Consider the following 14,766-nt stretch of genomic DNA (forward strand, 5'->3'; position numbering starts at 1 on the left):
TCTACAGTGACTTTGTTGTTTGTATAGTGCTTTGCTTTAGCCAGAACAGGAGCCCATACATCTGCAGTGACTTTGTTGTTTGCACAGTGCTTTGCTTTAACCAGAACAGGAGCCCATACATCTGCAGTGACTTTGTGGTTTGTACAGTGCTTTGCTTTAGCCAGAACAGGAGCCCATACATCTACAGTGACTTTGTTGTTTGTATAGTGCTTTGCTTTAGCCAGAACAGGAGCCCATACATCTACAGTGACTTTGTTGTTTGTACAGTGCTTTGCTTTAACCAGAACTGGAGCCCCATACATCTACAGTGACTTTGTTGTTTGTACAGTGCTTTGCTTTAACCAGAACTGGAGCCCCATACATCTGCAGTGACTTTGTTATTTGTACAGTGCTTTGCGTTAGCCAGAGCTGGAGCCCCATACATCTGCAGTGACTTTGTTGTTCTTACAGTACTTTGCTTTAGCCTGAACTGGAGCCCCAAACATTTGCAGTGACTTTGTTGTTTGTACAGTGCTTTGCTTTAACTGGTGCTAAATCCACAATACACTTGAGATGCTCCATGTTCAAATTACCACAGGTAAAATCTAATACCACTTCCTTGCAAGCTACAGGTCCCCCTCTATGACTCAGGAAACCCATACCATGTATTTAAACTTATTAGAAACACTAACCATCCAACCCAATACCATATTCATGGATGACTTTAATTACCCTATTAATTAGGAATCCAATACAACATCAAATATATATGCACAGGGATTCCTGGATTTTGTAAACACAAACTCCCTGGACCAGATAGTCAATATGCCAACCAGGGGTGCAACCATACTGGATCTGGTCCTCACTAATATAGAAGAGTGCTGCACACCCCCTACTGCAATGCCTTCCCTGGTAAGGTCAGACCACAAAATGGTCTCCTTTGAAATAAAAATAAAACCTGGGCCCCCACCTAAACCGGGAATATTCAGGAACTATTCTAAGGCCGACCTCCTGCTATTAAGTGAGAACCTCACAAAATTTCAAGACCCTATAAACCTTGAGAACACTTCTGCCTATGCAGAACTGTTCACAGAAGCCCTGTAGAAGCACGTTAACAGCTGCATAGAGGCAGCTGTACCTACCAGAAAGAAGTATAGAACTAACTCAAAAAACAAGAAACCCTGGTGGAATCACAAAATCAATTGGATGTATAACAGGAAGAAGAAAATCATGGCAAAGTTTGGGAGGTGCAGCACCCAGCAGAATAAATGCACTCTCACTAAACTAAACAAACAACTCAGAGGACAAATAAAGCTACTAAAGCCAAATTTGAGGTAAGTTTGGCCTTACAGGCAAGGACAACCACAAAGCATTCTTTAGCTATGTCCACAACCTCAAAGGCAATACACGATTGTTTGTAGAGCTCATTGTAAATGGAGCCACTTATACTGAGCCAAAAGATATAGCAAACCTCCTGGCTGATAAATTCAGCTCCAACTTTACTCCTCTTCCCCCTCAACCTTCCCTCAGGAAATATCAAATATAACTCCCCCTACTATCACTAGGGAACAAGTCCTTAATGTTCTCTCTAAGATCAAGAACACTGCATCAAAGGGCCGAGACAATATCCCAGGATGCCTTCTAAATAGCATGAAACATGACCTATCAGGGCCTGTGGAATTACTATTTAACTGTAGCCTCCAAACAGGCTTCCTGCCTCATTGATGGAGAAAGGCAACATTCATCCCTCTGCACAAAGGTGGAACTTCTACAGACCCTGGAAATTACAGACCCATAAGTCTCACTAGTCTTATATGTAAAGCCATGGAAAGAATTATCATGGAGATGATCAAAAGAGATACAGTAAACCCAGTTTGGTTTCATAAAGGGCAGATCATGCCTACACAACCTAGTGGACTTCTTTGAGAAGGTTACCAAAGCAATGGATGAGGGCAAAATCATTCATACTGCCAAGGCATTTGACACAATACCCCACTTTGGCATTGTTGACAAACACAAGAGGTTAGGTACAAACCTGTATGCCACCTGGTGGATATCCAACTGGCTCATAGACAGGACCCAGGAAGTTAGAATTGGGGAGTCCACCTCTCCAAAGAGGCCAGTCACAAGTGGAATCCCTCAGGGATCAGTCCTTGGACCACTCCTTTTTGGCATTTACTTCTCAGAAGTCAAGGCCAATGTCAGTGGTCTCCGGCTGACTAAAGTTGCAGATGATTGCTAATTAGCAGCTGTCATTAAATCTCACACTGACACAAATGTTCTCCAGGAGAGGCTGACACAGACAAACAACTGGTGTCAGAGTCATAGACTAAAACTAAATGCCAAGAAATGCATAACAGTATCCTTTGGGAAGTCATCCATCCCTGGTAACTATCATATTGACAACACACACCTTAGAGTTGACCCAGTAGTCAGGGACTTAGGGAGACACATAGATAGTAATCTAGTCTTTGATCATCACATGTCTACAGTGGTGAGGAAACCATTCTATGTTGTGCAACTTATAAACAAAGGTATGACATCTAAGTCCAAAGAAGTCATTGTTCCACTGTATTCGGCATTCATCAGACCTATCATTGAGTACAATGCCCCCTTTGGTATGTACCTAACCAGGCATAGCCAACAACTGGAATGCCTGCAGAGGTTCTTCACTAAAAGAATACAGGGCATAAGTAATATCTCCTATGCAGACCGCCTCAAGGCCCTATCCCTGTATTCTGTCTCCTACAGGCTTTTGAGGGGAGATCTATGGATGGCATACAGGGCATTGACAGACCACACTCTGATGGACCTCATGCATATCCACAAAAAAACAGTACCAGAATTACCCATTCTATAGTCTTAAACCTTACCTGTTATATAAATAGGACCTGATAGAGATAGGTATGTATCACAGAGACTACCCAGTCTATGGAAAAGGCTCCTCATCCATGTGAAGCTGATTTCCTCCCTAATCCAATTCAAATGCAACTTGGACAACCGGATGGGATACCGGAAATTCATTCCTGGTTTGGCACCTATGTCTCTGATGCAAACAGGTAACCTGTAAATGGTACATCTCTCAGGCCCATGCTTACACTTATCAAGGGTATCAGAACTTGTCAGAAATTTGGGATGCATGGCTAGGCTTAAAAAGGCCCTTGTGGTCATTAGCCTAATAAACACCTATGACCCTATGGAGCCCATACATCTGCAGTGACTTTGTTGTTTATTATAGTGCTTTGCTTTAGCCATAACTGCAGCCCATACATCTGCAGTGACTTTGTTGTTTGCACAGTGCCTTGCTTTAGCCAGAACTGGAGAACATGGAAAAGGCAAGTTTCAGTTTGCTTTACATCTTTTCCCTCTTTTCTGAGTTTGTATAACATCAGAGCATGTATGTCTAGAGATCAGTGGTATGAGCTTTCAAATTCAGGGATGTAGGGTGATTTGCCACCCCACAAAAGCAATTGTTTGGGAATGTTTCATAACATGTTTAGTGCTTCTGCTATGGAATGTGATTTTTCTGTGGGATTAGATGTTTGTGGTGATTAACCTCATGTTAATTAAGCAAGACACAGTTAATCACAGTAAACCCAAGTAAGCTCTAAAATTCAACAATGTTACGCAGTGTGGTAATTATAAAATAAGGGGAGGTCATCAATGAAGAATGCCCTGCAGTGAAAAATAACATGGACATTGAGGAAGGACTCCTGTATTTACTTGTGTTGAATTAAGTGTCATGCAGCTGTGAAAGCAAAGGTGTGAAATGTACAAAAAGTAATTTCCAGCAGCCAATTCCTAGGTAATTTCCCAACCTCCTCATGCAAGGGGTTTGTTTTCTACTCTCCCCTTTATTAATTATTCTTATGGTCCAGTCCATTAAACTTCAGGTAAAGAACAATTATTGCCTAAATTGCTTAATTGGTCTCAGAATTGCATTCATCACAGTTTCAGGATACAAACATCTGTCTGTCTGTCTGTCTGTCTGTTTCCTGGTCATCAGCGGATCAAGGCATATAATCAGATTCTATTTGATAAACACACTTGGGCATGGACTAAGCATGCTGAAGGTTCATAAAGTAATCTTATGAGCAGAACATTCCAGGAATACATTGAGTTGTACTGCCTATATTATATTAACAGTCTTGCATGTTTAATAGAAGAGAAGGTCCATGTCAGATAAACATAAGGGTACAGCAAGTTACCGGTGTTTGTTGGGGAAACAGCAGTAGGTGTGGCAGCTACATTCCAGGTGCACATGTATGGCATAGATTTAGGAAGGTGAAGAGTAAGGCATAAACTGCTTTACTAACTTACAGAACTAGGTGAATGAAAGCAGAAAGGAATGAATGCCTTTTAAGTAAGTGAAAAGCTGAAAAGTTAGGATACCAAATGAATATAAACTTATGTACAACACAAAGTTGCCTATAAAATGCATGACATTACTACCAATTGTGCAGAAAAGGGAAACATTTATAAATACAGGAAATGGCAGATCAAACAACATCCATTAAAATGGTTACAGTGATAAAAGCTGCTTCTAAACAGACTTTCTTAGTAAAAGACAAACTTATGATTGCGTTAATAGTGGCCATCTGAAAAGAGTAAAGTCATACTCGTACAGCTGATAACATATTGTTGACGATTAACTAAGGATTGACATTTGTGACTCTTCTCCATTGTTGTTTTGTTTTCTATGTCAATACATCTCTTTTCATATTGGCATATTTTTTGCTGCTTGCTAATGCCTCATCTTTTTATGTGCTGTACACAGACCAAGACAAAGGCTGATGTTAAACAGAAAGTCACAGAAACAAAAATAAGTCTTCCATCCTTATCCTTTACTTGACAGAAGAAGCTGCTGATTACATCACTGACTTTCATCTCCAGGGTGCAAGTAAACACGTCCTTAGCTGAGTGGTAGGGTAAAAGATACACTCCTGAGTAGCTAACCAGGACATGAGAACAGCCATGGGTGAGATGGATTGAGCAAGGAAGCCTTATAAAAACTTCACTCACCAGCCGCAACATTAAAAAAATAATAAAAAATACAAGTAACAATCCTCGGTGCTTCTGGCAGTAACTAAAAAAATCTCAAATCAAAAAAGGTCTCCTTCCTAACCTAGATTCTCAGATGGTAGTTGTGAGATCTAGTAACCACTTCATTTATCTTTAGAAATGCTTCAACAATGAGCAGCAGTTCAGCCATCACCTGTAGAACTAACCCACATCTATCCTAAGCTGTCAGCTCAATGTGGCAGGTTACAAGCTTACAAGAAAACTGCAAACCAGTTGATACATAACAGGACTGACTTCCTGGGTGGCATCCATATACAAACGACTGAGGATTCCCTTCTATCTCAGTGTGGTTGCTTACACACAAAAAGATAAAGAAGAACTGAATGAACACTTTACACGTGAAGTGAAAAGCACCACCTAATAATAGCCCAGTATTCTGTATTAGTCCCCACCTAGAAAAGTGCTGGAAAAGTAATATATAAGCATATATCCGAGGACTGAAAGCAAATCTCATTCCTCTCAGATAGTCAACATGGATTCTATCTGTAGCACAGTTCCTAAACAGTACTTTTAGCCTCCTGGATCTAATTATCCCTTACTGTTACATGGAGAAAGTAAGGTATAATTAAAGGTATAAAGTAACCTCCTGTACTCCTGCACTTACCAAACTACAGCATGGAATAAAGCAGAACATTATAAGGACACACAGCACGGCTGCTGGGTTTGAAACTGTACCTCTTGCTACCTACATGCTTTCCATGCTTCAAAGAAAATTAAGAACTTACGCTATTGTCAGCTGAATTTGGACTATAGTCTGTTTAACAAGAAACATCCCCTTGCAATGACTATGTTTTTAAGGTGGGCCCTGCTAGACACTTTAGATCATCTTATGTTTCTAGTTTTGTGGTTCTTATGACTGTAAAATAAACAGGTAAGAAGGCATTCAAGAGCATCATTTCACTACAGTGGAATGCACTACCATTATGACCCAGGGAAAGAATAATCTATATTTTCATCAAAAACAGATATTCACATTAATTCTAAATGCACACCACCAGAACTATGCAGTTACCAAGACAGTAGTGCCAGCAGTGAATCAAATGCAGGCAAAACATACATCTACGATAAGGCCGCTCACTAAACTGAGGCATGCCCATCATCCTTTATCCTCCCTATTAGTTATTTTACATTTAAGAAGGTTTTTATAGGCTACACTCTTGTGGACAAACCCTTATCAAAACCCTCTCTCCATAAGTCCATCCAAGTTTCAGAACACTATATGTGGACAATTCCCATCAGTATCTCCTGCCAGCCTGGTCAACATAGGCATACTGAAACAGTGTAGCAACTGCCTCATGTTCACTGATAACCCACTTCTCCTACCACATAATTCTCCTATATGCGAGAAATGCATCTACATCAGTAACCTGGAATCCATGCTCACTCACGGCACAGTCAGTACTCCTGACAAAGAGGAGATTGCCAGCACAAACACCACCCATATCACATAGCCAAGCAAAACACACACACACCTATGCAGAGGTCCCCAATAAAAACTTACCTAAACTGCAGAGACCTCCAAAAAACACTCACAAACATTCCACACAAAACACCAAACACACCACAGGTAGCAGACAATACATCAATTTCTCACAAACACAGCTCATAAGACATAACAAACTCACACAGCCCATAAGGCATAACAACAAACCAAACATACTAGTCATTGGTGACTCAATTGCGAGACACACCAATGTGCACCTCATCAGGCTTTACAAGGAAAAGATCACAGTCAGTTGTCTGTCAGGTGCCAGAATCTGCCACATCATGCATGCACTTAAGTCTCTCCACAACAGGTACAAGTATGACTGTCATTGTCCATGCTGGTGTGAATGACTTGAGACCTACCTCCCTGAACTATATGAAGAGAGACATAATTGAGCTCTCAGAGTATGTGTCCCAGGCAGGTATGACCCTAGCTCTACGCAATATCCTACCTTCACCAAGAATAATACCACAATACCAACAAAAAATAATTAACTTCAACACTTGGCTTAACTTCTTGTGTCATTCCAAGGGGATCCAGTAGCTGTCTGGCTGAGATGAATGCTTGACAGGCTATGATGCTTTGTCAGTGATGGCCTCCACTTGTCACCCCAGGATTCCAGATTCTGGGCAAGGGTCTTGCTTCCCCCACTGTGCCTTTTTAGGCAATGTCCCACAGACATACCTTCCAACATAAAAGATCTGTCAAAAAGCAAACTGAAGGTCATGCTGCCAAATGCTAGGAGTCCTAACCTGAACATGCACTCACTGGAGGCTCTCCTCGCACTGGAAGATGCCAACATCTGTGTAGTCATGGAAACTTGGTTCAAGGCCACTCCTGTCGTACCAGGCTATACCTCATTCCACACATTCTGACCCCAAAATGAGGTCGGGAAGACTAAGGGTGGTGGAGTTTCTACTTTCATTAAAGACAAACACACCTCCAGACTAGTTTGCCAGCATAATGCACTAGAACTACTCAGGTGCAATTGACAATTGGCAAGACTCCCATTCAAGTTACAGCCAGCTATAGATCGCCCTCCATGACTCAGGACACCCACTCCTCCTACCTGGACCTAGATGACTCAATCACGGTACCCCCTAACACCCTGATCCTTGATGACTTCAACTACCCCACCATAGAGTGGGTGAACTATTCCTGCTCTAATGCACTCACTCAGTGATTCCTTGACTTCATCAGTTCTAACACACTAGACAAGCTTGTCTCATCCCCCACAAGGGGAGATAACATTCTAGACTTGGTTCTCACCAACATGGGTGACCACCCCCATAGTAAGTTCTTCCCTGGTGAGATCAGACCATCAGTCTGTCTCATTCAAAGTTTCTATCCCATCCAACCCCAGCCCAGTTGTAACCAGGCTAAAAAACTTCTCAAAAGCTGACTACAACCTTCTAAGGGAGGTTATCAGTAGCTTCACACCACCGCCTCCCTCAGAGAATGCAGACAACTATGCTGAACAGTATGCCAGTGCAGAATACCAGCACTTGTACAACTGCATAGCCATACCCAACAGAACTAAAACCTACTCCTCAAGGAAACACAAACCTATCTGGTGGACATCCTCTATCAACAGGCTTTTAAACAAAAGGAAGAAACTGTTGTCCAAGGGTAAAAAGGCACAAATTCCCAATTGGAAAAACTCCCTCCTTAGCATCAACAAGCAAATTAGATCACTAGTGAAAATCTCCAAAGGCAATTATGAATTGAAACTAACCTCCAAAAAAAGGGTAACCACAAAGCCTTTTTTTGCTATGTCAGGAACCTCCATGGCAAAGTCCAGGTTTGTTCCAAATTAGTTCTTAATGGTACCATTTACACTGATCCTGTTGACCTAGCCAACCTGCTAGCAGATAGGTTCAGTGCAAACTTCACTCCCCTGTCCCTCCCAAAGGCCCATTCGACACCCCCAATGCTTGTCTTGCACCTCACATCTCCACAGATCAAGTGTTAAAGGCCCTATTCAAGGCAAAGAACACAGCCTCCATGGGACCTGATAGTATCCCAAGCTGTATTCTGCACCATCTCCAGCAAGAACTAGCCTCACCATTGAGCACCCTATTCAACCATAGCCTAAGTACAGGCTTCACTCTAGCAGACTAGAGAACTGCCATTGTCATCCACTTGCACAAAGGTGGTGCCACTACTGATCCTGGAAACTATCGCCCCATTAGCTTGACAAGTCTGATCTGTAAGGCCATAGAGCGTATTATTATGCACCTCATAAACAAGGACATAGGCAATCTCCAAGCACTTGACTCCACCCAGTTTGGATTCGTCAAGGGCAGACGTTGCCTGTTGAACCTGACTGACTTTTTTTGAGACTGTCAACAAGGCCCTGGATGAGGGAAAGTCAGTACATTCAGCTTACCTTGACTTGGCCAAAGCCTTTGGCACAATATCCCACTCGGGCATCATCGAAAAGCTAACATAAATTGGTGTAAATCGCTTTCTCATCAGGTGGGTGGCCAACTGGCTCACTGATAGGACCCACAAGGTCAAAAATAGGTGCCTCCACCTCCAACAACAAACCTGTCACTAGTAGTGTTCCCCAGGGATCTGTCCTGGGACCCCTACTGTTTGGCATCTACTTCTCAGAGGCTCAGGAAAAGACAAAAGGCCTGTGGCTGACCAGGTTTGTGGACGACTGTAACTTGGGTGCTATCACTGACTCCCCAAATAATGTCAACATACTACAAGAGGGTCTCACAGCAACAAATGACTGGTGCCAAAGTCATGGCCTTAAGTTAAATGCAAAAAAATGTATTATTATACCATTCAGAAAAAACACAGCCCCTACTGATTACCACATCAATGGCAACCCCCTAAGCTCACAACCTGTGGTGATAGACCTGGGTACAGAGGTTGACAACAATCTCACATTCGACCATCATGCAGTGACAGTGGTCAGAAAAGCTTTTTACTTGGTTCATCTCATAAGTAAAAGGATTGCATCCAGAAAAAAAGGTTATTACCTCTCTGTACTCCTCCCTCATTAAGCTAATAATTAAGAACAATGCCCCGTTTGGTATGTACCTCTCCAAACATCTGCACCAACTGGAAAGACCACAGAAATACCTCACAAAGAGAATCCATGGCCTCCAACACCTGTCCTATGTGGACAGGCACAAATAACTATCACTCTACTCGGTATCGTACAGATTGCTCAGAGGTGATCTGTGTCTCACCTACAAGGCAATCTCAGACCCTGCCTACTAGAGATGTTCCTTATCTGTAAGTCTAAATCCTCGCACATTACCCTATTGAAAGGCCTAAATCTGATATGCAACATTAACAAAACCTGCTGGAGAGACAGGTTTGTCTCCCAGAGGCTGCCCCATCTCTGGAACAGACTCCCCATACATGTCAAAAAAGTACGTCGCTGACCTTTTCAAGTGCAACCTTGATGAGTGGATGGGAAACCACAAATTTGTCCACTTGTGTCCCACATTGACAGGGGCAACAGGTGCTGATTGGCGTTTCTTTTTTTGGGATAAACTCTTGGCTAGACTTGTAAGGGCCCCAGGGCCATTAGCCTAGTAACCTCCTATGATCTTACTAAACACATTGCCTCCTATGATCTTACTAAACACATTGATTGAGGAAGTACTTCTACTACTTCCTGTTCTCCGAGACCCAATCCCAGATAACATTTAAGGAATCACTTCCTCTTACTCAGCAACCATCATGTACTCTCTGTGGCTAAAGTTCTTCTGTATCTTTCCCAAATTAACACTCTTGATTGCAAGGACATTTCTAGAACCCAACTTTTTTATCAACAATAAATTACTGTTCTGCTATAACTATGTATAATTTCTTTTCTGCTAATATGCTGAATGTAAACGTTACTGGATTTTATATGTAAAATTTTAGAGCTTTTCTCCACAAGTGCCTTTTACAAAAGTGTACCAATCAATGACACCAACCTAGCTGATAAACTGTAATAAATAAGCAATTTTTTTAAATTGTCTTTTAAGTCCAAAGCCTGTACTGCTTCAATGACTGAAACTTGTCAAGACTCATAAAGTCAGCTGTCTGACTGTGGATCGCTCATTTCATACATTTACTCAAAATGCAGAGGACTGCATTACAGTTATGATTTCTGGTGAGATTAGATTCATTATTACAAGAAGTAAATAACATAATCAGTCTCTTCATATTTGGCAAACAGTGGAGGCAACCTAGAAAAGTTTGCTGGGCCTCTACTAAAACTGCAGTAAAGAAGACATGAGGTTCAGTACTAACTATGTGGTAAATCATAGGCAAAAAACAGGGCCAACATTGACACTGGGTGTGACGTGATATACCATCAAAGTCAGGATGAGGATAGACCAATATGGTACGATTAAGATAACCAAATAAGACAGTAATCCAGATGGTAGGTGGGAGAAACGTGTCTAAATTTGAGGAAAAGTTAGTTCAAGGCAGTAGCAATCCCAGCTGGATTAATGAAACTGTTTCCCTCATTGAACATAAGTTTAGTGGCATAACTCTGCCCAGACAACCAGTCAACTGATCACACTCTCTGATGTGTGGATGTGATACAGGGACTTAAAAATATTTTAATTGATCATATCACATGTCTGGAACATTTGTTTAGATAAAAACAGAAAAAAGTAATCATCAGATTACTGTGTGACCCTGAGAACTTTGAAATGTTTATTTTGTTTTTTTGTACAACCAACGGATATTGCCAACATCCTGGCAGATAGGTTCAGTGATAACTTTCCCCCCTCTCACCCCCTAAAGGGCCCATCTCTACACCAGAAGAATGCAAAGTTCCTGTAATCATGGCTGCACAGGTGAAAACTACACTGTCCAAAGCCAAGAACACAGCATCCATGGGACCTGACAACATCTCAGGCTGCATTCTACATGAACTACAGAATGAACTGGCACCCAACCTAAGCACCATGTTCAGTCATAGCCTCAGCTCAGGCTTTGTGCCCACTGAATGGCGGACAGTGATGGTTATCCCACTTCACAAAGGGGGAGCCACCATGGACCCCGGGAACTACTGCCCCATTAGCTTAACAAGCCTGGTCTGCAAGGCCATGGAACGTATCATCATGGAACTTATAAACAAAGACATTGGTAATCTCCAAACTCTGGACCCCACCCAGTTCAGGTTTGTAAAAGGCAGATCATGTCTCCTAAACCTGACAGACTTCTTTGAAGCAGTCACCAAAGCCATAGATTAGGGTATGGTGGTTCTAGATCTCGCCAAGGCTTTTGACAACATCTCCCACTCTGGAATTATAGATAAACTCACTAAACTAGGTATCAATCGCTATGTCATAAGATGGGTTGCCAACCTGCTCACACTAAAAGAACCCAAACTGTGAAAGTAGCAGACTCCAAATCTGACTTCAGACCAGTGACAAGTGAAGTACCACAGGTTTAGTCCTCAGTCTTCTCCTGTTTGGTATCTACTTTTCTGAAGTACAGGTTAACACAGAAGGTCTTTGGCTAACAAAGTTTGCAGATGACTGCAAACTAGGAGCCATAACTGAAATTCCTAACGATGTGGACATCCTATGAAAGACTGAGACAGATGCCTGGTGTCAAAGCCATGGCCTCAAGCTCAATGCCAAAAAGTGCACTGTCAACTCCTTTGGTAAAAACTCTGTACCCATAAGCTACCACATAGGTGGTAGTCTACTTAACACTGAAAGTGTGATAAGAGACCTTGGGACACAGGTGGACAGTTGTCTCTCCTTTGATAATCACATTGTCACAGTAGTCAGGAAATCCTTCTATGTGGCACACCTCATCACAAAAGGTTTCTCATCCAGGAAAACAGAGGTCATTGTTCCCCTCTACTCATCAATGATTAGACCCATTATAGAGCACAATGTCCCTTTTGGTATGTACCTCACAAGACATCTACAACAACTGGAAAGGCCGCAGAAGTATCTCACAAAGAGGATTACCGGCCTCAAACAGATGCCCTATGCAGACCATCTCAAAAAAACTCCAGCTTTACTCCCATGCATATTGCCTACTCAGAGGCGATCTCTGCCTAACATACAAAGCTATGTCAAACCCAGAGCTCTTAAACATGCTTCAATTAAAGAAACCCCAATCCTTCTGAGCTACACACTCTAGGGACTTAAACCTTGTCACCACAATAAACAGAACATGCTGGAGGGATAGATTCCTGTCCCAGAGACTTCCCATACTCTCGAACAAACTATCTATATCAAACAAAGCTTCTCATTAGCACTCCAAGAAAAATCTTGATGATTGGAAGGGAAATAGGAAATACAACCTGGGGATCACCTCTATGGCTCTGCTCGACAGGTGAACAGGAAAATCATTTTCTTGGGTGGCGAAATCCAGGGTACCTTTTGGCTTGGCTTATATAGGCCCCAGAGCCAATAGCCTAGCACCTACCTATGAACCTATGACTATACGTAGGTATAGGATTTTTGTCTGCTTTATTATGTGGTAACTACCTTGAATTTGTTTACAGAAACACAGGCACACATTATTTACAGCCTAATTTGTTGATTGACTTCCAAATTTAAATGCACTACCACCATTACCATTACAGCCTATTTTGCTGAAGGTATTCAGTGTAGTAGTCACCACAGATTCTGCATAATGTAATGAATAAAAATCTGCTGAATAATATTTTTCATTATTTTCCTAAGCTTAGTTATGATTGTCTGAGTGTGTATGTGTGAAGGTACATGGAGATACGCATATACTTCAGCAGCTCCCAGTCTGATAATAATCCTTTTTAATAATATTCAATATGTTAATATCCACTTCTTCTAGCACTGTGAGGAAATAATGCCTTTACAATGACAGCTAGGAATGCATATGCAACCACTAAAAGAATCAAATCAGTTCAAAAAAAGTAGGTTTTACTACAGTGCTGTGCAGTGCAGCTGAAACTAAATTATTTGTCAAATGGAACTAAAAGTTTATCTAACAGACAAGGACATGGGTAGTTTGAGATGACCACGTAGCCCTTACCTGTACATACAATTGATTTTCCTTTGTTTCTACTACGCAAACAGGACTGGAGCAAAATACAACAGTGCAGTTAAATCTAAATCTCATAGCCTAAAGAAAATTGCTGTTGGAATGAATAAATAGAAAGTAAATCAAAATCAAAATGATTCCCACCTTTATAGGTTTGTCCACTGACGTCGTAAGTCATATCATCTTTTGGGATATAACCTTTTCCTTTAGGACACAGTGCATTGAATGCATCTGGAAAAAGAACACATCATTATTTATTTTATTACATTTATTTTCCATTTGTTAACCGGGTAAGTGAACTAGTTTACTGACTCTTTATAGTCATGACCCATGAGCTTAACACAGCAAAAATTAGAGATAACAGTAATATATCTATGAGAAATTTTGCTGAGGTAAGAACAATTCAGGTAATGCTTAGCAATGCAAGTAATGTTTAACAGAAGTAATTTCATCATAGTCTAGACAAGGAAGAGGTTACACTAAGATTAAAATAAAGTTGTATCATTCCCATTCATAAGTCATTAAAAATAACTGGAGAACTAACGAATAATTGACCTGTGTAAATTTTGAAATGGTTGAATATTTTAACAAGCATCTAGAAAGCATTTACATGTTGCTTTCATTTAGTATTCTATTAAAGTGCCTTTGAAGCTCTGTGATGATTCACTATTTTTATCCTCATTTAACAGTTTGTTTCAGAGTGTTGGGCCTGTTTTGGAGAATGCTGTTTCCCCCCTACAGTAGTTTGGAATTCTGGTCTAACAAGAGTAAATGAGAAGCCTTAGATAGAGAGACATATATTTCCTTAATTGGAAGTAGTGCTTTCAGTGGAGGACAGTAACCAATACTGAGTATTTTGTAAGTTGTAGTGGCATGAAGAAAAACTGTTCTGCTTGTGATGGAAATATTTGACTAGTTCTAACAGGGTACGGTGTTGCATATTTGTGTCTGCAATTAAATCAATCTGAGTATTTTGTTTTCAATGATTTGAGACTTATTTGTGCTCTGTGATGAGTGAAGACACAGGAGAAGCAGCTCATATTCTAGTTTTTGGCTCAATATATTTTTGGTAACTGCTTCTGGGGGATAGCAAGTGGGAGATTCAGTAGCAGAGTGACTCAAGTCAACACCCTTGTGGTAATAGGATCTGTGTGAACAGAAAAAGTGAGCGAGGGATCAAGTGTCAGACCTACATAATTCTGCTGTGT

The 14,766-nt window shown here is 41.2% G+C and overlaps 1 protein-coding gene across 5 annotated transcripts in view; it reads right to left on the reverse strand.

The window, feature by feature from the left end:
- The window catches only part of LTBP1 (latent transforming growth factor beta binding protein 1), a 2,555,437-nt gene that overhangs the window by 130,779 nt on the left and 2,409,892 nt on the right, over positions 1 to 14,766 (reverse strand). For all 5 annotated transcript variants that reach the window (XM_044058988.1, XM_044058973.1, XM_044058980.1 and 2 more), the window contains one exon: positions 13,703 to 13,789. In XM_044058988.1, the coding sequence (XP_043914923.1) occupies positions 13,703 to 13,789 (87 nt within the window). The remainder of the gene's footprint in view (positions 1 to 13,702; positions 13,790 to 14,766) is intronic.

The sequence above is a fragment of the Protopterus annectens genome, chromosome 1.part2 (assembly GCF_019279795.1).
Source record: "Protopterus annectens isolate FY-2018-M chromosome 1.part2, PAN1.0, whole genome shotgun sequence".
In the NCBI taxonomy this organism is placed as follows: domain Eukaryota; kingdom Metazoa; phylum Chordata; order Ceratodontiformes; family Protopteridae; genus Protopterus; species Protopterus annectens.